Source organism: Pteronotus mesoamericanus, unplaced genomic scaffold (genome assembly GCF_021234165.1).
Source record: "Pteronotus mesoamericanus isolate MK-2021 breed Mesoamerican mustached bat unplaced genomic scaffold, CSHL_Meso_final scaffold_1186, whole genome shotgun sequence".
NCBI classification, from domain to species: Eukaryota; Metazoa; Chordata; class Mammalia; order Chiroptera; family Mormoopidae; genus Pteronotus; species Pteronotus mesoamericanus.
In genome coordinates this window covers 13833414-13858920 of record NW_026555302.1, presented here as the reverse complement: position 1 = coordinate 13858920, position 25507 = coordinate 13833414, and the positions used below count along the sequence as shown (strand labels likewise).

The window sequence follows — 25507 nt, the reverse complement described above, 5'->3', positions numbered from 1 at the left end:
CTGCCAGACGCCCCCGCAGCCTGCTCAGAGCCACCGCTCCCGGCACAGGAGGGGATCCGGCTCGGTGGGTCTGACCCCGGAGCCCTTTCTGCGACATTGTGTCAGTTACTGAAGTAATTCGAACAATTGGAAACCCGTCATTACTCAGTCGCTGTAAAAGAATCTCACATAATATGCCAAATATGAGTCTTCAAGTCTTCAAGTTAAAGTGTTTTAAAATAGTCTGAAGTCATTTTGCCAGCCATTCGCCCACCATTTCTCACCCTCTTTAGCAGCATTTCCTTTCCCTTTTAGCTGCGTCACCATCTTTCACTGAAAACAGATTAACTTAACCTTTCCAGCATCTCCGGGCTCGCTTGAATGTGTGCACTGTCCTACACACGCACCTTGGCGACTAGAACAGGAGGCAGCCAGGGTGTGTATGAGCAAGCGTGATTTATTAGGGGCAAAGAGTAGGAAAAATGGTATAATATCCACAGGCAAGTCCCGTAAGTCGCAGAGAGACAGTTATTAAAAATTTGCTTTATTTTTCTGCTGAGTCAGGCACTAGCTCCCAGTTAAGTTACGGTGCTCTTCATGTGTTTCAACCGTTAACACAGTTGGCATCGCCTTACCAATAACCAAATAATAAATCAAACGCAGTCCAAGCGGTTGTGTCCACATCAGGGGTATTGGGATGATCAGGGACTCTTACTTGTTTGCTTTAGCTTTTAGCTCTTGGTTATATCTGTGGAGAGAACAGAAAGGAAAATAATCATGAATCACAAGAGACAAGTGACCAATAAAAGGGGCGTGAAAAGCCTGTTCCATCCCTCCCTTCTCCCTAGTTGGGAGGCTCCTCGGCGGGGGGATGCAATCTTCCCAAGGCCTCGTGGGCGGAGGCAGGCGGAAGGGGGGATGACTCAGGCTTTATTTGCATTTGGCTTCCAGCTGCCAAAAAGTTTCACCTTGACTGACATACAGTTTCCTGCACAACAGTATTATTTTAATGAATACTTTCATTCTTGAAATACACAAGAGTCCGACAAAGCATGGGAATGTCTTCGCGGGCTCTTCTCCCAGCTTGCGGCAGCGTGGAGAGCAGCAGGTACACTAGAAGGACTTATTCCATGACGCCTACCCTACCTCTTAGGTCTCTCAAAAGTCCCAACTCAAACATTCAATGTGCTCCAGACTCCAACGCCTGTGATTCTAACAAAGTCTCCCAATCTGCTATTGTAACTAAAAGGTGCCAAAAATCCCTTTGTCAAACTGTATCTGAAATTCTGGTAATAGAAATAATAGTTCTGGCCTTGACCAGTGAGGCACAGCTGGCTGGGCATCACCCTGCAAACTGAAAGGTCACTGGTTCGATTCCTGGTCAGGGCACATGCCTGGGTTGCTGGTTCGGTCCCCAGTTGGGGTGCATGCGAGAGGCGAATGACTGATGTTTCTCTCATATCGATGTTTCTCTCCCGCTCTTTCTCCCTCCCTTTCCCCTCTCTCTAAAAATAAATAAATAAATAAATAAATATTAAAAAAAAAAAAAAGAATTCTGAATACAGCACCCAGCATTCTCTTAGCTCTATCACAAGTCAATGTAAAGTTAAAATGGGATGGCATATGAGAAAAATACTGTGTGAACAAAGTCATTGTACAAATCAGAGTTTATATTGATATCAGTAAGCCCTAAAGGCGGCCGCGATGCATAGTGTAGAATGAGTGGGTTGTTCTTTCATCTATCCCTTAGGTGCTAAATGATTATGAAAAGATTAAATTATAGAGACACTCGTTAACCTAAGGGTGGTAAGAGGTACTGCACTCTATGGAACAGAACGCCTTCTGAAAGGAATGTAAATTATAACTTAATCATTTTCTCTTTATTGAGGTCAATTTTTTTCCTAGCCAAAGAAAGCTGTTATTCATGACATCGTTTTATAATTTAGAAAGGTCCGTGGTTCAGACAAACCCAGAGCCTTCATCTAAGACGAGCTCACTGAAGGGTATTAATCAACCACAGACGGATAATGATAACCACTGAGTAAATAGCCTTAAAAATTTCCGGTGCTCATGGAACACTGTCCAATGAAACCAGGAGTCTCACCAGAAACACCATCTCCAATATTACATAACTACATATTTTATTCCCACTTTATTGTCTATACTTGAAAGCTCTAAAAGATTCATACAGAAAATTACTTAGTACACTGTAACGTGTTCATATGTTATCTTAATAAAGAGATTCTACCAGAAAGCTATGCATCTGGATAATATGCGGATTTAAAACCTAGGTAACGTACTGCTTGACGCTTTCAACTTAAACCCCCAGACTTTTCTAGAAAAGCTGAATTTCTGCTGCAGGCACATCCCACCTTAGTACTATATGTAAATCTTACAAAAAAGAAAGAAAAGAAAGCAAAGCACAGCCCTCCAGTGACTTCCGAGGCCCACTTTCTCCTGCCCCGCAGGCCCACGTACCTCCAAATACGGAAAAGCTGAGAGGCTCCCGCTGCCCCAACAAAGAAATTGACAGCGAACAGGCTCCAGTTTTTTGGGATAATTACAAGTGAGTATCTCGACCAAATAAGCCCTGTTGAGATAAAATGTTTTTTTTAAAAGCATAGTTACTGTTGCAATGTCTCATCTGAACATTTAGTATTAGAGGAAACTACTCATAAAAAAGATGAGGACAACATAATGTAGGATAAATGACAGAAAAACTAGACTTCAGTGTTACCCAAAACGCTCAGTTCTTACATCAAAGGGAAATCTGTATAGGGTAAAGGATAGTAGTTGGAACTTTTTCCTCCATATGAAGTTCTGTTCATGACAAAAACGTAGTAAAACCGCGCAGGCACCTATCCGCCGTCGCCCTCCTCCGCCTCCTCCACCCAATCACTTCTGGAGACGCCCCGGGCATTCTTGTGTGTGCGCGCGCGCGTAAGTGCCTCAAACATTAAACTGCGGAATAAAGGGATGTTAAGCACCATGAGAACAGGGCCCACCCTTCAGGGAGTGTGACAGGTGCGGTTTAGTTTACCTGTGGCCATCAGCACGGCGGACTGGGCGGTGCTGAGCTTCTCGGCAGGTCTAGCCATGTCGGCCAAGCCGGCGCACACCAGCCCCTGGGGACACAGAGAAAGAAGCGTCCTGAGTGTCACGTAGCAGTCCTCCCCTTCAAATACAACACAGCGCCACGTCGGGGATTCCCACCAGATGGTGGCGTCCGGAAAGTGCAGGCCAGGACAAAGAAGTACAATGAATTCAGGAGGGCTTTCGGAATTAATTTGTATTTTGTTAACCAGAGGAAGCAGTCTGATATATTTAAAAATCAGGGGGGAGAGAGAGAGAGAGTGTTTACTTGTTCTACAAATGACACTTCTTCCACATGTGAATTTATATGTTCTTTATCCATGTCAGGAACTACTGGCATGGAGTATGCCTGAAAACGAAGGTAATTTGTATAGATTCCTCCAGTCATGTTTTTTGTCAATGTTTTCCTTTTTTGAAGATATCAGAAAAGCTCCGTTGGAACTTTAGTTTCTTGGTTAGATAAGGTTCTTTTCATGTCAAAATATTGATGGCTATTTCTTCGCTGCTGCGTTTCTAATGGTCTTTTATGGCATCGCCCACTCACGGCCTCCACGAGCACCGTGAAGCAACAAGGCTTCACCAGAATACCACACATTGCCGTGTGTAATGCTCTCCCACGGTGTTGTGTGCATTATAGGCGCGATTATTATAACCATTATTATACCCATGGTATGTAATCATTGTACCCATGTATAATGTGCATCTTTATTTTTCCCTCAAAAATTTGGGCAAAAAAGTGTGCATTACACATGGCAAAATACATGTATATACGATCATACACGGTATTAGTTCTACTGCTCTATTGAGGAGATTAGAAGATGGAATAAAACCAGTTTGACTGAGGAAAACTTCAAGCCTACACGAAATAGGAGACACTGTGCAAGGAGCCCCTGCAGACTCTGCCGCATCAGCTTTACCTCCCTTCCCCCCCTCCTTTAAGTATTTTAAATCAAATCCTAAATATGTTATTATGTTTTTAAGAAATTATTTGCAGGTTTTACTGAGTTTCTCAAAGATGTTCTTGCATGGAAAATATGTATCAGCACAGAGTTTTTGCTCCTAAAGAACATACACAAGGTCTGTTAGGAAAATCCAGCCATTGTTAATATAATGAGAATGGTTTGCGCGACATCCATGTAACCTGGCAGCCAAGGAGAGTGGATGGGAATGCGCATGCGTGAACAATGATGACTTCACTGTACTAGTCAGTGGGGGTGGCAGACACCCTCGAGTGAGCATGTGTGCTGTGTGGTCGTTGCATTCAAAATGACTGAGCGAGTAGAGCAACGAATTCGCATAAAATTTTGCATTAAGCTTAAACGTTCTTCCATGGAGACTATTCGGATGCCTCAGAAGGCTACAGCTCTGGGCACCTGGAGACTGGCAGCTTCATCACAACAATGTGTCTACTCATGCATCACGTCTCATGCAGAGTTTTTTGGTGAAACATCAAATCAGCCAGGTGACTCAGCCCTCCTATAGCCAAAATCTGGTGCCCTGTGACTTCTGGCTTTTCCCCAAACTAAAATCACCTTTGAAAGGGAAGAGATTTCAGACTGTCAATGAAGTTCAGGGAAATGTGACATGACAGAAGATGGCCACTGGGAGAACTGTGTGAGGTCCCAAGGTGCCTGCTTTGAAGGGGACTCAGGCGTCATTGTCCTATGTACAACGTTAAGTATCTTGTATCTTCTTCAATAAGTGTCTCTGTTTTTCATATTACATGGCTGGACACCTTCGGGAGAGACCTCATATTTGGCTGGCAGCAGCAATTTTAGGATATGTACAGACCGCCAGGGATTATCAAACGCTCTGAGAGAAGAAAAACACATGCACATAAAGTAAGTATCTATCAAAAGAAGTGTCCCCGCAGAGAACAAGACACAGAAGTTTCTGTTGCTCTGCGGTCATCAGGAGACTATGTATGATTTCAACACGAACTTAAAATAGAAGTTTTTAAAGGAGACAGGAAGGCACTTGCGAGGATCTAATACTGCCAGTGTTTCAAAACACCAATGAACCAGCTCAAATACACACAAAAGCTATTGATAAAATCAAAAAACTCCCAAATTGTGACAAATCTGAGGTCAAGGAGGACCCCAAATTTATGGTAGATTAAATCATTCCTATTCTTTTAAATAATGGCACTAGAAACAGAACTTCAGTAATCAATTCCACTTTATACATATATAATTGCTATATAATTTTAAGTACATAGGTAGGGAGAGAAGAGGAAGGAAATAATAATGTCCCTTCCATTAGTATGGGTTTTGTTTTATTTTTTTGTTATGTAACACTACGTGTGAATGCTCAGAGTATAACCATCAAAGGTGATATATTAAAACTTCTTAAAAAACAGATGGAACCTTTTCTCAATATGTAAATATAAAAAGGAAGTTCCCTCTAAAACACAGCTCCCACCCACCCAGTTAACCTGGTCCTTTTATAGTCGAGGACGTGAACTGGTAGAGGTCACTTGCCTAACGCTGTAAGATTGAGGGACAGCCACTTCCTGGTCTAACAGCCTCAACTACGTAGATTTACCACTGAGTTTCTGACTGTTGTAACAAGAGAATTAAAATAGTCTACAACTCAACAACAAAAACAACTCGGTAAAAAAATGAGCAAAGGGTTTCAACAAGAATTTCTCCGAAGAAGATACATAAATGGTCCCAAGTGTATGAAAGATGCTCAACACAACCAGTCACTTTAGGGAATGGAAACCTAAAAGGCAATGAGATACCACTTCACGCCCATTAGGATGGCCATTATAAAACATCCACAAAAGTAACAGAGTTGGCAGGAATTGAGAGAAATTGGAATCTTGTTAATTGCTGGTGGGGCTATAAAGTAGTGTAGCCCCTCTGGAATATACAACGATATGGCAGTTCTTTAAAGTATTAAATATAGAATTCCACTTCAAGGTATAACCCAAGAGAACTGAGAGCAGAAACTAGGACAGATATCTGTCCACCGCTCTTCACAGCAGCGTCATTAATGGCAAAAGGTGGAAGCAGCCCAAGTGTCCCCACAGATGAACAGATAAACAAAATGTGAAATATACATACAGTGGGATATTATTCAGCCTTAAAAAGAGCCTGTTCTGACACCCGCCACACCACAGCTAAGCCCCAGGGGCGTTGTGCCCAGTGAAACAAGCAGGCACGACAGACAGATGCTGCGTGACTCCACTCCCGTGCGGTCCCCAGAGGGGTCACATTCACGGACACAGGAGCTAGAATGGTGGGCGCCGGGGGCAGGGAAAAGGGGAATGGAATTACTGGTTAGTGAGTGCAGAGATCCAGTTTTGCAAAATGAAAGAGTTCTAGAGATCAGCTGCGCAAGCGTGTGAATGTACTTATCACTATACAAAGGGCTAAGGTGGGAAATTTTATGTGATTTTAGTCTGTTTTTTAAAAAACCTGCAGACCAGTTTCCGAGCCTCAGAAGGCATCAGGACGCCCAGGCGGGCTCAGTGAAACACGATTGCTGGGCTCTGACCCTGAGCTTCCGGTTCACGGAGGCTGCCAGGGGCCCGAAGGCGGGCACCTCAGAGACGCGCCTGCGTGATGTCCACGCTCCACGCCCAGCGGTGACACTCTAAGCAGCACTGCAATCGGCCAAGACTGGCCCTTTCCATACAAAACCAATGCTTTGCCACAGCCACCTCAATGGCTTCTTTTCAACTAAGCAAGAACTTTAGGAATGGAAACACTGGCATAGAGTAAAAGCACTGGTCTTGGAGTTAGAAATCCTAGTTTCCAGAACTTACCAGCTATGAATTAATACACACTCTTGGATAAATCCCACTACTTTTTGAGACTAACTTTGCTTGACTTTATTTGGGTGTACCTTTAGTTCTCATTCTAAATTAATAGTAACAGTTCATTTGGGGAGGGGGGTCTAACTACTTCAATGTTTTACTTTGTCATAAAATTTTAGAATAAATTTCATTGTCCCTAGGGCTCGCGATTGTAAGGGTTTTGATAACAAGTATGTTCCCAGGCCTCTTAACCTACGAAGTTCAGAAAAAACTGGTGTGCTTTCTGGAGGAAAAATGATTCACCTAAGAATATTTGCATGAAATCATTTAGAGCCATACCATGAACATTTAAAAGTACATCCTTCATAAAAGTTACTTCAAATTACTAAGTTTCTATTGGAGAATTTTTTTTCAGTAGCTTCTATAAAAACTCATGACTTACCCATTTCATAATTGGAGCCCAGAAAAAAACTGTTTTGGGACCTAAAAAAAAAAAAAGAGAAAAATTTAGGAATAAACCAACTATTCAATATTTTATACATGTCTTTCAAAAATCCAAAGATTTCTCAATCTATTTCTAATCATTTTTACTGTTTTCTGCATACTTTGTATATGTTAACCTTTAGACGGTCACCACGATATCAACCTTTCATACGCGTTGTTTTGATCTCCTCGCCAATTATTTGTATTTTTGTAACCTGTTATAAATTAGCTAAAGTACAGCGGAGGTGGTTTTGGAAACCATTCCCAGTGCTTTGCCCTGACCATGGAGTTAACGTTCGTCCACGCGTGGTGCCTCCAGGCTGGGGGCATGAGGGACCGCCCCACTGTCCATGCCCCAGGCTTGGCTGCGGTCTCCCTCATCTGCAGGGGCCCCAGACCGCGTCAGACTTGCCTTCACGGGTCGCTCTCCTCCTAGACGGTGGCGCCCCCTGTGTGGCTCCGAAGGCTCCCCGGGAGCCCGGTGCCGCGGCGCGCCGCCCCCCTCAGTCCGCCTTCAAAGGCGGGTGCTCTTGTTCAGCTCGAGCTTCCGGGGTTCCCATCAGCACACCCGTCGCTTTCCGTTGTCAGGTACACAGTCTCTGGCCGTAGGCAGGACGGCCAGCCAAGTTCCTCTGTCATCCCCGCGTGCAGTGCCGAGGCTTCACCTCTCAAGGGTAATTCAGCCCATTTGAGTCTCCGGCTTTGAACTCCTCCGCAGACTCCTCTCTTCCTATTTCAAAAGGGACGCTTCCTCTTCGCCTTCCCGGGACTGTCCCCTGGGCTGGTTTCTATGCACACCGAGGTGGCTGATGCTTCCGAGTTAATGACCGTTCAAGCTCTTCAGCAGGTCTGCCTGGTAACTAATAAGTGCCCCAAGCTGGGTGACGGTCTTAAAATATTGCACCAAGTGCCCCCCTCCCCCAAACCAAATCTAACAAAACAACTTCATACATGATCTTACGGTTGCTTGAACCTGGACTAAGAGCTGTGTATATATTTTAGTTAGTAAGTAATTTTAGACTACAAAACAAACCTAAATTAGTTTAACAACTGCTAAGTACCAAATTAAAAAATATCAGTTGCAAATATATATGACATTGCAAATTTCTAATTTTTCTGAGATATGAGAGGATCCTGACAAGGGACAAAAATAATCAGTTAGAGACCTATAAATGCGAATCGATCATGTTTTCTTCATTGTTTTAAAAAAGGGAAAAATGGCTAGCAATACCTGTGATGCACCCAAACAATGACAACACAATGTCACACGTATCATTCTAGACCTGAGAAAACCAGGTTTACATTCTATATAACAACGCAGTCATTCTCACAGCTGTTCACTGAAATGCAACAATTTATTTAAAAAATGAGCAATTAAGTAACTATGTCTGAAATAATTACAGTACCTTAAAATCAAGATAAGCAGAGGTATAACTAACAGACTACCTAGCCAGCATTTCATGATGGGAAATGAAAAAACTTGATTGGGTGGAAAATTTGAACTGCTGAAATATATTGAATAAAAATCATCTCATAAGAAATTAAATTTGGAGTACAAAATGAGGGCAATGTGTCCCCATCAGATATAAATGTACATTCTTTTAGGCAAGGAATTAACAATTAATTAACACATTTTCCTCTTGATTCTTAGCAGCCCACTCCTGGAGCTGAAAAAGGCCATAAGTGCCAATGATCTGGAAATATGGAACAATATTTAAAAAATATCTATTAACTTAAAAATATATTTTCAAGCATAACAAAAATACAGAGAATAATATAATGGTCACTTTCTTTTGTGTTGTTATGGGTTTGTCTTATTTTTAAAGTGAAACTTTTTTAAAGTTCAAACTTTCATAGAGGAATTTGAGAACTTCTGCAAGGGAGTGTGCAAGAGACATACATTTTCAAACAAGTTAACAAATCCAGTTGCCTTGATGAACTTTGATGAAACTGTTGATAAAATGACACAACTTTACCTCCTAGTTTCCTTATCTGAGAGAAAGTACTGTTAATGAAATATATAAATTCTACCCAGAAAGTCCATTTATTGTATGTATGAGGCCCTCCCCAAGGAAAGGTTTTTTTCTTGGAACAGAATAAGTAACTTTTACAAACAGGCAAACGTGCACAAATGCAAATGTTGAGCTGAGGTGCTCACTCTGTCCCACTGCGAAAAATAAAGCTTCTAACTGAACGCTCTCCACCACGCCCTTCCTACCCTCTCACACTGTTTCTCTGAGGTCGGTGACTTTCAACAACCCTCAACATTCCTCTTACTTGTTTATATTAAGTAATAACATGACCTGTTCACTCTCATGTGACAAACTGCTTACACATCCTTAGGTTTTGTCAGGATTATGCTTTCACACAAATAATGACTGCCAAAAATTACTTATTTTTATTTGTGCCAAAAGTCTTCTGATTTCACAGTAAGAATATAACTTGTCACTGATAATGTTAAATCTCAAAAACTTAGAATCAATGATGTATGTATCCAACTATAAACATCCTAGCTTTGCACAGATTTATAAAAACCTCCAGTATGTGAATCTAGCCTAATACTTAAACGATGATTCAATAACATACTATTATGCAAAATGGTGTGCAAAAGCTTGAATAGTCAGTCAAATAACTCTTGGAATAACAGTCAGTGTTTCCTTAGATTTTATTCAATCCTAACGAGTCAACAGCTTTATCTTTCATGCTTCTCCATTTCTACATTGGTGTGCCTACAACTGTCTAATCACAAATAATTTTGCAGTGATAGGGCTTCTTACTCCGCATATTGGTTCAAAGCTTAAATGGGAAAAGCTATTATTTGTTGGGAGTCTCAGTGCAAACACTGCTACAAGTTTTGCAGACACTGTCATTTAATTTTCATAACAATCCTTACATGGTCATCATTATTATCCCCATATTATACAAGAGAAAACTAACGCTTGGGGGGGTTTAAGGCCAAGGTCACACAGCCAAGATTCAAACCTCCCTGCCTGGCTTCAAAGCCTCGGCTCTGTCCACGGGCCAGACGAGGATCACAACAACTCGTGTAATCCAAGAGCCCCGGATGAAATGCACAATCTACAAGTGAAAAGTAACTCCCCTTCCTTCTGGGAGGTGCATGAAGTATTATAAGCAACGACGGTGGATGGTGAAAGCCAAGGCCCAGGAAAGGATACTATGAAATCACCCTGTTAGAAACCCACGTTACAGTTCCTGCCCTTCTCCGCTCCCTCGCCCACACACCAAGCACAAAGCTGAGGGTCAGAGCGGACCAGAGTCCAGCCAACCCTGCAGCCCCGCGCACCGCACGAGCATTGCCCAACCTTCCTCCCGGTATCTTTGCCACAAAATGCAGAACCATTCCACGATTTGAGGGCTAAAAGAACTAAACGGCAAACTAAATGCACTTCTTCGGCGATAAAAACCTCTCTGAACAAACTGAACTTACAGGGGAAATGGGGACAGAGTCAGAGATGAAGAGCAGGCTGACAGCGCGTGGGGGGGGGGGCAGGGCTGGGGGCGGAGGGATGGGGCAAAGGAGAAAGGACTCAAAGGCTCGGGCCACGGGGTGGTGATTGCGGGGGACGGGGGTGTACCGGGACTAAATGGTAATGGGAAAAATACAATAAAGATTTTTTTTTTTAATTTAAAAAGTAGAAAAAAAAATCTCTCCTTAAAGATCACTTTTATAATGGGCACAATACTGCAGTAAATAACATTATCCTCAAGTATAATCCCAAAATACAGTTCATTCCCTGATCAAACTGGAAGTAGGATTTAGTGGGAACCACCTCAGACGCAGGAGTCGCCCCTGGGGGAAAATTTCCAACCCCCCAATGAGACCAGCTCAGAGGAGATGCGGCCAAAAGGGCCCCTTTTAGGGTTGCACTTCAATATTTCAATGTAGGGCAGATTTTTCTCCTTTGCAAACTCTTGAAAGAGATCTGCTTTTCATTCCCAGCCAACCAAGTAGCATTCCTGCCCGTTTTATAGAGAATTCCAGGTCTTAACACACAGAGTGGGAGGAATTGGGATCTTCCACTTTCCTCCAGAAATACACCTATTTTTTTCAGCCACGAGAACACTGTGTTCCAACAGGACGAGAGAGAGAGAGAGCTAACATGTAGTGAACACGAATGAAGAGCCAAACGCACATTTACTTCTCCCCTTGGCCATTTTTACAAAACCTAAGAGACCTAGGATATGGCCCAAGGTCACACCTGCAGCGAGGGGCAGGAATCCAGGTGTGTCCATGCAGAACGGGGTCGGGGGAGCACGCTCAGGGATTTCGCAGGCACGGGCACACTGAAACGAGGTGGACTCCCGGGGCAGGGGAGGCCAGCGACCCCGGGGCCGGCCGGTGCCAGTGGGACCTGGAGGCGGCGTGACCTTTCCTCCAAAGCCTCCCTCGCGACAAGCGCTCGGGGAGCGGAGGCGGAGAGGACGAGGGTGTCCGGGCGGCCCGCACAGTCTGGGGGTCGCAGAAATGGAGCAGGACCGAGCCCAGGGGCCCTAGGGGATGGGGTGCGACAAAGGTCGCGAAGGTTGGCGACAGATGGTGGACGGAGGCAAAGTGAGAAGCAGAGAGGGGGTTGGGCTGGGGTGTGGGTGACGCCTTCAGCGCCGGAGTTGTCAGCGGGCCTCGGAAGGTCTACTTTAGAGGGAGACGGAGGGGCGGCGCGGGGGAGCCATTCCGGGTTCATTACCTGCCGGGTGGTTGTACAGCGGTCTCAGTTTCTCAGGCAGCATGAGCTCTACTTTATCAAGGAACCGGTGGTAGGAGGCCCTCAGGCCCCGGACGCCGGCGGCTGACATCTCAGCGGATGGGGGATCGCGGCTGGCAGGCGGGAGGGTGGCCGCGTACTCGTCGGGCCGACTACGAAGAGCAGCTCGTCACTTTCCCCTGTTTCAGGGTCTCGCGTCCTCCTCTCGCCTCGGGTGCTCTTCCCGCCACGGCTCAGCCTGCCCCGCTGCGAATTTCCCAGGGGCCCGGGCCCGGAGAAGGACGAGGGGGCGGAGGCTCTGCGATGGCCCGCCCCCCGCCGGCCTCCAGCCCTCGGGCAGGCAGCCGGGAGGAGGAGTCATGGCAACAGGTGCCAGAAGAATCGCCTCTGTCGGTCCTCCCAGAGCCCTGCGGCAGCGCGCCTGCGCGAGAGGAGCTACCTGCGGTGATTGGCCTGCCCCGCGGGTGGGCGGGGCTCAGCGCGAACCTCCCATTTCTCCTCCCTGCCCTCGAGGCCATGTTGGAAAAGGGAAAGTGAAGTTGCACCTGCTATGATCACGTTTTATTTTGATTAAGGAGGCCCGTAGTTAAAATGGGCCTGTCGGGCCTCCCGTGCCCCAACTAAAGATGACGGCCCACAACTCTCATGTTTCCTATGAAATGAGACTCATGAGGGAGAGACTTTAGACTTCAGGCTCTTCGCTCTTTCTCGTTTATCCATAGAGAATGAAGGACTTGGCTACAGTGCCCTGAACCCGCTTTTCTAGGATGAGGGCAGCTGTGGCTCCCGGCGGCCTCAGTCTCCCGGATGATCCGTCATCTCGCGAGAAAAGCTTGGAACGGAGGGTGTCGAGAACGGGGTGGGGGCGGAGTCGCAGTCGCCTCCGCCTCCGCCACCTCCTCCTCCCGTTGGAGGGGCCGAGGGAGGAGACTGTTGCTGATCTCTGGATGTTCTGGATAGTGTGAGGAGAGTATGAGGCGAGCTCTGGCCCGGGTGCGGCCGGGCTTCGGGGGCGAAGGCGTCGCCGCCATCTAAGTCGCTGCGCCCGCCCGCGAGGCCCGGCGCGCGGATGGTGCCGGTGCGGCTCGGGGGCTGATCGCCTGTCCCCTCCCCTGTCCCCTCCCCCACGCGGTGGGCTGCCCTCCCACCCGGCCCGGCGGAGCCATGTCTCGGGGTGGCTCCTGCCCACACCTGTTGTGGGACGTGAGGAAAAGGTCCCTCGGGCTGGAGGACCCGTCCCGGCTGCGGAGCCGCTACCTGGGTGAGCGGGGGCCCCGGGGCGGAGGCGCTGAAGTCGCCGCCCAGAGGTGGGGGAGGGGGCCTCGGCCGGGGGCTGTTGGCAGTGGGACAGCGCCTCGGCCGGGGCGCCCCCGAGGCTACGGGGCGCTGGGTAGACCCCGTCGGACAAGACCCCGCGCCCTGCTCTCCGCGGCCGGGCCCCTTTGCGCGCTGCCAGCCGCCGCCCTGGCTGGGGTTTCCTCGCCGGGCCGTACCGGGGGCGGACGGTACCGGCCAGGAGAGGGGTTGGGGGTCGCTTCTGGAGTGGGACTCGGGAGAGGATTTGCCGGGCCTCCTGGAGCGTTTGGAGCAAAAGTTGGAGCTCTTCCTCTTCTCCAGCGCTCTCCCCGCTCACCCGGGGACCTGAGTTTTTGCTGACAGCCCCTCCCTTTGGATCCCCGGCGGGTTTAGGGGTCGGCTGCGTCGCGGGGACCACCCTTGGGGACTTCACGCTCCGAACTGACTCCGCGTAGTGTCCCGCGGCTCGGAGCCAAAGCCTGGAAGTGATGGCTGAGCTGTCCCCACCCCCGCGAGCGCTCCGGGCGACCCGCTGTTCGGTTGGGTCTGACCGCCTTAAGGAGGTGTAGGGTTTCGCGTTCCCATTCCCAGCCCTGCAACACACACTTGGCATTTTCTGTTTCTTAGTTCACCTTTCTAAAAACAGCCTTCAATGCTTGAGGGAACAGTATTCCACTTTTTTTTTTTCTTCCCGTTTTGGATAGTGTTTTTTATTTTTTTTATTATTTTTTTTAAGGATTCTGGGTCATGCCTGAGCTAACTAAAAAGTCCACGGTTGAGTATGGGTCTTTTTTGTTTCTTCCTGTGCAGTCTTTTCAGTCCTCTTTATTCCTTCTCTTTTATTTGAAGATAAGACAACATCAATGTTTTTTTTCTTTCCAATTTTGTCTCTTTTTGCTGGGTAAGTCTTTGTGGATGTCATTTGGTTTCGACTTCCAGTCAGTAAAGAGGAAATCTTGTTATATCTAACAGTTCTGGTTTGTAAAATAGTTCAGAGACGTTGGAAGCATTTTCCTTCTCATTCTTATGTTTTTAGTGTCTTAAGTGACATATGACTACAACGGTCTCTGTAAGAACTTAATCAAAATGAGGCAGAGAAACCCCTGTGAACCCCTCCCGTTCCAGTTTCACGCGCCCCCTCGGAGGTAACAGCTCATCTGTGTCCTGAGTGCTGGTCCAGGCCGTTTGGTTTCTCTGCGTTCTCACCGGCGCGCACGCACCCAGCGAGTCGCCGCCGTTGTGCGTGTGATTGTGACCTGCCTACACGGTGCCTTACTGCGAACATTGTTCTGCAACTCGCTTTTTCTACCCTGCCTCTGGGATCCCTTTCCATGGCAGTAAAAAACAGACCTGTTCATTCTGTAGAAACACATGCAGGTTTCCATACTAATGTTTTCTTCTGGGACTGTCCGTTCAGCTGTGTCTATGGCGGTCAATTAATGTTAAACCCCTACATGTCTTCTCTTCCTACTCTAACTCCTCTCGGGTGGAGTGGAGTCTGTGTCGGGCGCAGGCGAACGGACGAGCGGAAGCCCCCCGTCTTTAGGAGAATGTCTGCATGATAGACTTCCACATGTGTGTGTACACATACAGGGGTTCCTTTTCTTAAATAATACTTGAAGAGTGGTCATAATAAATAACTGTAATTAGCACATTCTCAGAACAGCTTCCTGTAAAAGTGGTTCTCTAAGTATTGGAAAACAGCTCGTAGTGAGCTGGCGTGTGTCCACCCTACGCCGTGGGCTTACCCAGCCCTTCAACGTGGCTGCGCCGGGCGAGGCGTGGCGTTCGCGGCGCCGCGGAATCCGCGTTCGCAGTGCCTGGGTGAATGGGAGTTTAAAAAAAATAATTTGAAGTGCTCTTATAAAGCCTTCCTTTTAAAAAGTCGGTCCAACTGTTTTAGAAAGTAAATAGATCCCTTTTTTGAGATTTCAATAGTTAAACATTTTGATTACAGTATTGTAGCTTAATTGCATTTCTAATTTATAGCCGTTATTTGTATTTCTGATAATGAATTCTTGCTCAATAACAGTGAAACGAGGATAGAACGAATTGACAGGTTTTTCTTGTGACATTTACATTTCAAATTATTGCACCATCAAATGTATGTTTTCACGAGCATTCAAGCTTTGCCATTGATTTTTATTTAAATTTGGTTAATTATCTCTTTTCCTCCCATACAAGAAAATGACAGTTCCCAACCGTACTTCTGCCTTGTGGGATGACGATAATTTGTCATATGTTATTTAGGAGAAAAAGCACGTGTTTGCTTACAGCCCCCAAATTCACCTGAACCAGAGTAGGGCGTGAATTCAGACAACAGGCCAGGGGCCTCTTCTCTGCGAACCTGCTGTCAATTTCAGTGTCGGGTTTACTTTTTTAGACCCTAATTGCCAAGTCCCAGTTTGTGTTCTAAGTGCTTCCGTTTCTCATACTGTATACAGCTGTAGGGTCTTGCTTTTGAAATTCAGTGATTGTTATAATAACTTTTGAGCCACACATATTTTAGGGTGTACAGTTTTATTAAAAAACATCGCTTATAAAAGTAACTATCATTTCTGCACATTTCTTCTTTCCATATTTCTCTTATTTTAGACAGTCTTGTCTACATCTTGAGTTAACAGTTTTCTAACGCCTCTAAATTGAAAAACGGTAATCGATAGACGTAATTTCTGAGGGACTTTCTGAGGGAACCGCGGGCTGCAGCGCACGAAGCGGTTCCCATAGTGTTTGAATCCTGACGGGCAGTGTCTGGGCAGTGCGGCTGGTCACACCACGCCCTGCTCTCGGTGGCTGATAAACAAGAGAAGTTTGTTTTGAACGGATTCGGAGGCCGGAGGCTGAGATTCGGTGTCGGCAAGGTCGGGCCCTCAGTCCCGCGAGGCCAGCCCGCTGGTGCCCAGTCTCCCCTTCCCTGTGCGCTCCTGGCAGGAGGGGCTCCGGGTCCCGGCAGAGGGTGTGGGGGGCACAGGAACGGTCAGGCTCAGCAGGCAGCGCGGGGCAGCTTGCGGTGGAGACTGAAACCTTTTCTGTAAGGGGATTAGACAGGCAAGGTCTGAATGTCATTATGGATTGAGATTAATTTTGCATTTAGGGAAGCCTGTTTGGCATATCCTGGATTACATCTACGTTCAGATTTACCAAATTTATCATTTGTTGCCAAGTTACAATATGTTATGAGGGTCAGTAAACTCTGACTTTTGCCTCCTACTGGGGAAAAGTTAGTGGAAATTTGTATTTTGTTTCTTTAGTCTTGAAATCTCAGTGAAAAGTGAAAAATGTCTGATTTTAGTGGTGAAAATGCCGAATATGAAAACCATATAAGATAGAATATGCTGATTCTTGAAAATAAGGCCACCAAAGGCGTATTACCAATCACAAGTACAGCCAACAGGATAGGGTCACCCTGCGGAGCATTTCTTCCCTCCCTAGTATGGGATGGACATGCTTAGGAGGGATAAGAGCTTCTGGTAGCACCGAACTTGTATCACAGTTACGCTTCAGATCAGTGTTTTGCAAATGCTGTGACCATTGTCCACAGTGAAAACATATGCACATGACAACTTGTGACCCACACACACTGCAAACGGGGCTTAGCCTTGCTCGGCGGGGTCTATTCTAATTTCTGTTTATGATCATGTTGGAAATGTAGGTGTTGATCCAGTAGAGTGTCCATTAGTGAGTCTCGGCTTGATGCTTGCAAAACTCTACTAGATGGTGTATATTTTTTGAATAATTGTAATTGAATGTTACTGACTTCAAGGTTAGGGTGGCTTGGGTTCCCAAGTACTTACTGCGGATTAAAAAAATTTTTTAAACAATGCTGATGGCTAATATGGAAGATATAGATAATGAAACTTTTCATTGACGCCTTGGAAACTGTAACTCAAGGAGGACACTTTCAAACCCCGCTTTCCCGGGTGAGGACCCACCGGGGGATTGCTGAGTTGTGTAGGTGTGTGTGACTTTCCCAGAAGCAGCCAGCGGCGTTGGAGCGCCCAGTTCCACCTTCCCGTCGTCCCCTGGCGTTGCGAGGCCTCCTAATTTTAGCCCTTCTCGTAGGTATGAGGGGTACGTTACTGTCGTTTTAACTTGCAGTTGATTTGGTCCTCATGATGAGTGATGTAGAGTATCTTTTCCTGCCTCATTTGCCAACCCTGCACTTCGGTTAAGTGTTCAAATTTACCTTCTTAATATTGTATGAATTCTTTACATATTCTTGATACAAGTCCTTAATCCGGTATGCATTCTGCAAGCATTTTCTCCCAGTTTGTCTCATCCTTTATTTTTCTTAACAGGGTCTTTTGTGGTTCATACTTTTTGCGTCTTATTTAAAAATCTTTACCTAATTCAAGGTCACAGTGATTTCCACTATGCATTTTTTTTTAGATGCCTTCTGTTTTTAACTCATGTTTAGGTCTGTGAACAATTTTGAGTTAATTATGCTGTGAGGCAAGGGTCAAGTTTCATTTCTTGGCCTGTGAATGTGCATTGATCCAGCACCATTTCTGCACAGACTGTCGTTTCCCTTTTGTGGAAAAGAATCAACCGCATCCGCGCAGCTCACGTGCTCCGTCGCATGCCGCTGACTTCGGCGTTTGGCTTCGTGACGGTAGGGCCTGTCTTTGTCACGAGCGTTGAAATCAGCTAGCGTGGTGTCTTGAACTGGGTTCTTTAAAAAAAAAAAAAAAAAAGGAATTGGCTATTCTGGGTCCTTTGCATTTTCATATAAAGCTTGAATCGACTCGCCAATTTCACTACAAAAGACTCGTGGGGTCTTGGATGGAATCGCATTGAACCTACGTGTTATTTTGGGGAGAACTGGCATCTTCGCAATGGTCAGTCTCCCAGTCCGTGGCGATGGCTTTTCTCTCTGTTTTTTAGGCGTTCTTCCACGTCTCTCAGCGATGTGTTATATTTTTGTATTTTTCAGTATACAGATCTTAAACCTATTTTGTCCTGTTTACCCCTGTATATCTGTGTTCTGTGTCTGGACTTTTGTCGCCCCTTGGTTTCTGGTTCTGAGGGTGTGGTAAGATGCCGTGGCTGCTAAAGAAGGTGACTGCAGGCAGATAGCAGTCCGCAGCGACAGCCCATACTCTGGGGTCCCAAGAAACGGGTCTCAAAGGAGACCAGTAGATTCACGGGTAACCCGTGATTTCCAAGAACAAAGCCACTGAAGAGGAGGGGGCTGAAAGGTCAGCGAGGGAAGGGGAGACCGGGGAGCGAGGGAGGGCCGCGAGTGCAGGGACGAGGCGGTTGGCCCTGGGAAGCGGCTCCAGGGGGCAACGGGATGAAGAAGAGGGAGTGTTTCTGTGGAGGCGCCGCCGTCTCCCAGCGTCGCCAGCCTTGGGTGCGCTCTGCACCAGCGTCGGCCCCTTTACCGGATGGTTTTCTCTCTTTTCAGACAATGTCAACGTAGAGCAGTCCCACCTGTACGTAAGGAGACAACAGTGTGTCAGGCACAGCGGTGGTTGTTGCGTATGCTAATTATTTACTCACGACAATAAACCAGCAAAGTGGATGGCAGCATTCCCATCAAATGTAACACTTGTACCAGCGCGGGAACTAAGGCCCGGGGAGGTTGCATTTTGCCAGCACATGCGCAGCAACTCTCTAGTTAGAGATCTAAACGTGGGTCTGGCCTTCCTAGTCCCAAGCGCCTCCTGGTCTAACAAGGGAGCTGGGAGCGCGTGTTGGTGAGAGAAGCCAGGGGCAGAGGGAAGGGTCCCACCCGTGTATCGCTGATGCAGCAAATACAGACCGAGTGCCTGCGTCGTGCTAGCGGGGTAGAAGGGTGTTCCTCTTTTTATGGAGCTTGTAATCTATTGCTACTGAATGGAATGTGGGGGTCGAGATGGGATCCCAAGAGGCAGCTTGGGTCGCAGAAGGACTGGAGTAGGGTTCCCCAGCGACAGGCAAGTCGCCCGTAACAAGTGCGGGGTTGCCGGAAGAGTCCTCCATGGCTCTGATACGTTTCATGAGCAGAGGCGCTGGCTGCCTTGTTCCCGATGGCCTTTCCAAGAATGTTTCTCTGTGGACGGCCTTGGGAGATACAGCATCTCCCTCTGGGGTGGAGGGTGTGTTTATTTATTGTCCATTGTAGTGGAGAGGATGTGTCCCTCAGGCAGGCAGGTTTGCTGGATCCAGGGTTGGGCCCCCACAGTGAAATGGAGGGCATGTGTCCCTCAGGCAGGCAGGTTTGCTGGATCCAGGGTTGGGCCCCCACGGTGACTCAGACCCACTGCTTGCAGTGTTGTGCTGGCTGCTCCACGTTGCCCGGGGCGTTTAGGGCCTGAGGGGACTTGTGAACCTGAAGTCCACGCCGCTTGCGGGCCGTGAGCCGCGACGTGCTTTGCTTCCGAGTTGGAGTCTTGTGTCTCCTGCTGGCACCTGTGAAATGGCAGGTCACTCATTAGCTTGCTTGCCAGTAGGCCAGACTCTGCAGTCTACCATGACAGGCGGGAGTTTATTTTTACTTTAATTTGAGGGGGGTCAGTTTTTTTTTAACTTCCAGCTCTCATTTTCTGCTGGCTTTCAGGTCCCGTTTCTTGGCGGTACATGTGCTACTGAAAGGGTGGAGGGTGTTGACACTCGCTTGTTCAGAAACGCGTTGTAGGGGGTGTGTGGACATGTAACAGTTTTGATATCCAAGGTCACGTTCAAAACCATCATTCAGGAGCTGTGTATTTAGCGGTTGTCCTTTCTCTCACGTGCTGCCACTGTTTGCTGTATACAGCAGTGGCTAGAGCTACATGTTAAAAACCAGACTTTTAAAGCTTGGAAAAGTTTCTAGTACTTTTAAAAAAGCATTTTAATGAATTGTTATCAGTTTAATGAGTTGTTAAATGGACTATTTTATTTCTTAACTGTTAATTTATTACTCAGTAGAATTACCAAGCGTGCTGTTCAGAGGGAAAAGATTTTTAAAAATTTACCCATTTACTATTTGTGTCTTTTTATAACTGAAAATCAGATTTGAAAAGTTAATGTACAACCTAATTCATGAAAATACTTTACTGATTTTCTGTAAACTGTTTTATTCCAGTAAGTTTGGGAACCGTAGAGCATCCCCCCGCCACAGAAATAAAATTAGTTTTTAATCCATCCTCTGCCTAGCCATCTTGACATCTATAAGCAAGGTGAAAAATAAAAACCATTTGGCTTCAAGATACGCATCTTCACGTGGAACGGCAAGAAGTCATGATGTGGGACGCGTGGCCCCGCCGCAGGACGCGGGGAGCACAGGCGAACGTGATTTTGTCCGGCTCTCATCAGCCTGGTTACTTACTTCATTGTCACCCTTTGTCATAAACGCGGCCTCCTTTCATTGCAGCTTCTGAATAAACATGAAGCTTTGTGGTCCATCTTTGGTAAAGATGATGCATTTCTTAAAGGGAAACATACTGCTCTTTTTCAAAGAAGGAACATATTCTATTTTTGTAGCGTTATAACTATCCTGATATTGATGGACACGCAGGCTGATTTTATTTACTTTTTGCTGCCACATGTCTTCATTGCAAAGTGAGCTTTGAAATACCCTAACTCTTCTGAAATTGAGCTGTATCTCCGCATAGGTGGCATCTGACTGAGGCTGGTCGCCGCCCTGTGTGGAACCGAAAGCCCTGACCTCCGCTTCCAGGCCCCCCCTACTTAGCCCGGTGCTGCTTTATTTTTCCTTGTAGTACCTTCACCAGGGCCACGCTGCTCCTGGCTGCCCCCTCCCCCTGACAAAGGGGCCTTTTTCTCTGCTGCGTTACACTGGGTTCCCAGCTCCTCGCATCCCTCCGGGAAGGGAGCGAGTACTCGGCGCGTTTGGTGGGTGAGTGGGTGAGCCAAGGGACGCTTGGTCTGTGCTGTGGTCCTGGCGCCGCGCCCAGCCTGTGCTGTCCGGGGATCCCGCCCTGCTCCCGCAGCCGAGCTGAGGACGAGCCTGGCCCGCCCAGGACCCCGGGGCGTGTGAGCGGAGGGGCTGCCGGTATAGCTCGCACCCCGATACGGCTCGTAGGCTCTCAGCCTCGGCGTTCTGCGCCCCCAGCAGTGAGTGGCAGGATTCACTTAGTTCTCGCTCTTTTTAAACAGGAAGAAGAGAATTTATCCAAAGACTAAAACTTGAAGCAACCCTGAATGTGCATGATGGCTGTGTAAGTAATAGTGAACTTTCATCCACGAAGGACTTTAAAATCCAGCCTGCAAGGGTTTGAGGAAGTGCCACAGGCCCCTGTGCGGGTTGTGGCCGACGACAATAAATGGGCACGATCAGGCTTTGCATTAAGATGTTACAGTAATTTTGAATTTAGAAAAGTGTATGGTTTTCTTGTTAAAGTACAGCTGGCCTGTGTTATTCCATCTTGACCGAAAGTGGGAGTCGAATTCTTTTTTTTTAATTTAGATGTAGCTCACATACCATGAAATTCACCCATTTTAATTTGCAGTTCGGTGGGTTTTTAGTTTTATTTTTTATATTATTATTAGTATTTTTATTGAACTTACATGGGGGATGACATCAGTTAATAAAATGATGCGGGTTCAGGCACACAGTTCTAAAGCACATCAGCCCCTCACTGTGCCGCGCATTCGCCGCCCCGAGCCAAGCTTCCTCCTGTCACCGTTTCTCTCCCTGTAAGTTGGTGGTTCTTCGAATACGATCATAATGCGGTACAGCCACCGCCGCCATCTAACTCCACCATATTTTCAGCATCTGGAAAAGCAAGTTCGTACCATTTATCAGTCACTCCCAGGCCCTCTCCATGGAGTTGCTGGCCGCCGCTAGGCCCCCTCCTGTCTAAGATAGGACCCTTCTGGATGTCTTAGATAAGTGGGATAATAATTTGTGGCCTTTCAGACGGGTTTCTTTCACATAATATTAATATTTTCTAGGTTCTTCCACGTTGCATCATGTGTCAGTACTTCATGTGGCTGAATAATGTTTGGTTGTGCGGGTATTTTTTTATAAGCAAACAGGCAGTCACATTTTGCTTATGGATATTTGGGTTGGTTTTCCTTTGGGCTATTATAAACAATGCAGCCATGAACGTTTGTGTCCAAGTTTTTGCATGCCATGTTTTTTCTTCTCTTGAGTATAGACCTTGTGGAATTGCTGGGTCACAGCATAGCTGTGTCATTTTTGAGGCACTGCCAGATTGGTTTCCAAAGAGCTACAATATTTTGCATTCCTTCCAGCAGTGTAGAAGTTCCAATTTCTTGGAAATTTCTGACATGACATGCCCCCAACTCTTGTTGTGTTCCGTTTTTAAATTATCGTAGCCATCCAAGTAGGTGTGAAGTAGTAATTCATTGTGGTTTTAGTTTTCATGCAAATTTACACCTGTGTTTTCTTCTAAGCATTTCATAATTTTGGCCCTAGATATTTGATTGCTTTCACTGAATTTTTACACATGGTGTGAAATAGGGTCTAAATGCATTTTTTTGCTTGTGTGTATCCAGTTGTTCCAGCGCCATTGGTTGAAAAGACTCCTTTCTCCATCGACTGGCCTTAGACCCCTTGACTAAGAGTCCTGACCAGAAATGTGAGGGCCTGTTTCTGGACCCCTGAGTTCTTTCCCTGACGGGCGAGGCTGGGCTCACAGGAGCACAGGAGCCGCGCACAGCCTTTGCCATTGTGGCTGGGAGTGAGCTTTTCTCATTCCTTTTTAGGTGGCCTAGTTCTGTGTCTCTAGATATAAACTAAATGAATTAAAATAAATTTAACTATTAAAATTTAAGAGAGACAGACATTTCAGTGTGAATTTTCAGGACATTGTGTTTGCTAATGGTGATCAGTATGTACTTTCAATAAGTAAACTGGTAAATGCTGTTTATCATAGGTATAACCTCATCAGTGATATAAAATTTGAACCATCAGTTAAGTAAAAGGTGACATACTTGTTTGTATATTCAGTTTGCTGAAATTTCTTTTTTGCTTTTTTTTTTTAGGTTAATACAATCTGTTGGAATGAAACTGGAGAATATATTTTGTCTGGCTCAGATGACACCAAGTTAGTAATTAGTAATCCTTACAGCAGAAAGGTTAGTGATTTAAAAAATCTACAACCTAATGAGAAAAAAAAATCAAGAAACTAGAAATCAAGAAATTGTAAATGATCAGCCCTGGCTGGTGTGGCTCCGTGGATTGCGTGCCAACCTGTGAACTAGGGTCGCAGGTTCAATTCCCAGGCAGGGCACATGCGTGGGTTGTGGGCCAGGCCCCCAGTGGGGGGTGTGCGAGAGGCAACCACAGATTGATGTTTCTCTCCCTCTCTTTCTCCCTCCCTTCTCCTCTCTTTAGAAATGTATAAATGAAATCTTAAAAAAAGAAATTGTAAATAATCGTAGAATAGGCATTTGTAGAAGAATATTCTTATCTTGCTAAAGTTTGTTATATAATTTGGAAGTTGTTCCAGTCAGGTTCCTTAATTTTCTTAGGAGAATGTTAAGTTTCACTCAGCCTTTTGACTGTAAAATATTTAAACATGCTTCATGTTATCTAAATCGATTAAATTGCCAGAAATGACATTATCTCAAAAGAGCATTCTTTGGTGGGGGTGGGGGGCGGGGTGGGGATAATGTGATTTTTTTTTCTTTTATGTTCACAGAATCTAATCTTAGGCCAAGCTGTTTAAAAAACTGGATTTTGTCAGTGGCTGGGTCCTAGTGACATGTTTCATGACATTCAGTTCAACAAGCCGGGATATCATGTCATACTGAGTTTTAATTAGGGTTGTGTTCTGGTCTTCACTGGCTCCTCCCCTGATGTCATGTGTAGAAGTGTGCCGCTACTTTTATATCAATGAGAGCATGGGAGAGGGCGGTCTCCTGTAATGTCAGCAATCTTATAGAATAAAGAGGTCATGTGTTTCTTATATTTCTACAAACAGTTAAGATTTCTACGTAAAAGGAGGTTCACATTGAGGCTGTCCTCAATGAAAAGAGAGGTCATAATTTTACTGCACAGACCCTTTTACTTAATTGTCCTGACTAAGCAGAGGGACACTTGATGTTTTCAAATTACTTCTCTGTAATTACTAGCACAACCTTTCTCTTACGGTGGAGAAATTTCCTGAAATACGGTATGTGTGGAGATGCTTTTTGATTATCACTATCAGAATTTGAATGCTTGTAATATACAAAGCATTCATCTGGGTACCAATGGAATTTTTTTAAAAGATGCAGAGCTCTTTATTTTTCTTTTTAAATGGTGATAAAACATACAAACATAAAATGAACCATCTTCACCATTTTTAGAAGTTCAGTGACTTCACATACACATTCACCTCACTGTCATACCGGTACCACCATCGAGCTGCAGAACTCCTCTCACCCTGCAAAATTAACTCTGCCCAGTGAACAGCAATCCCCCTTCGCCCCGCCCCCCGCTGCCCCTGGCAGGCGCCACCCCGCTTCCTGTCTCTGTGAGCTCGCGGACCCTGGTGCGCCCGGCCATCGTCCAGCGTCAGTGAGCTTCAAGCAAGCGCGGGTGTGTGCGGCGTGTGTCCTGTTGTCCTGGCTGATTTCACGGGGCAGTGTTCCGGGTTCGCCCATGTGGCAGCACGTGTCGGGGTTTCCGTCCTCTGAAGGCTGGCGGGGCTGGCTGTGCTCCATCGTGTGTGCTGGCGGCGTTCTGTTGGCCCTTCGCCTGCCCGTGGACACTGGGGTTGCTTCTGCTTCTTGTCTCTTGCCCTGAACATCACTGTACAAACATCTTCAAATCCTTGCTTTCAGTTCTTTTGGGGAAATGCCCAATGGCATAATTTTTAAAAGTTCATGTTTCTCCTTTAATTGCTTCTTAAAAAAAAAAAAGAAAAGACATTTGCTTTATGCATGGTCCCCAGTAAATATTGTATATTTGAAAAGTGATTAATCATTTCCCATCCTCATTTCCAGTTTGAAAAATGAATTATCAGCTTGTACTTTCAGAGATTTTAAGTATAATAACTATCTATTTCACATGGTTGTTTTGATCATTCCAGATTTGGTATCATATAGGAATATTTTTTTTTAATTGTAAAACACTGATGATTCATTAAATAGGAAAATAGTTTTCTGATCCTGAGTTAAATCTGTTCTTAAAGTCTCTTGCTATTCATGAGAAGATTAATTTATTGCAAGTGAAAGTTTCAAAGCACTATGTACAGATTTAAGAGATTAGAGGTGTTTCTTATTAAGGATG

At 45.9% G+C, this 25507-nt stretch overlaps 2 protein-coding genes across 7 annotated transcripts in view; one reads left to right on the top strand and one right to left on the bottom strand.

Annotated features, from left to right (window-relative positions):
• Positions 1–502: 502 nt before the first annotated feature.
• Positions 503–12336, bottom strand: MPC2 (mitochondrial pyruvate carrier 2). The gene is made up of 5 exons (XM_054587815.1): positions 12025–12336; positions 7278–7318; positions 3020–3104; positions 2458–2569; positions 503–727 (listed from the first exon to the last, which is right to left on the bottom strand). Exons 1-5 carry the CDS (start codon positions 12131–12133, stop codon positions 691–693), a joined length of 384 nt encoding a protein of 127 aa, XP_054443790.1. The 5' UTR covers positions 12134–12336; the 3' UTR covers positions 503–690.
• Positions 12337–12938: 602 nt separating this feature from the next.
• Positions 12939–25507, top strand: part of DCAF6 (DDB1 and CUL4 associated factor 6) — a 69693-nt gene continuing 57124 nt past the window's right edge. For 2 of the 6 annotated variants that reach the window (XM_054587812.1, XM_054587811.1), the window contains exons 1-3: positions 12940–13303; positions 21421–21482; positions 23275–23367. In XM_054587812.1, coding sequence (XP_054443787.1) covers positions 13207–13303; positions 21421–21482; positions 23275–23367 — 252 coding nt within the window. In that variant the 5' untranslated portion in view covers positions 12940–13206. Of the gene's footprint in view, positions 13304–21420; positions 21483–23274; positions 23368–25507 lie in introns of all 6 variants that reach the window. The other 4 variants (XM_054587814.1, XM_054587813.1, XM_054587809.1 and 1 more) reach the window with 3 other exon arrangements.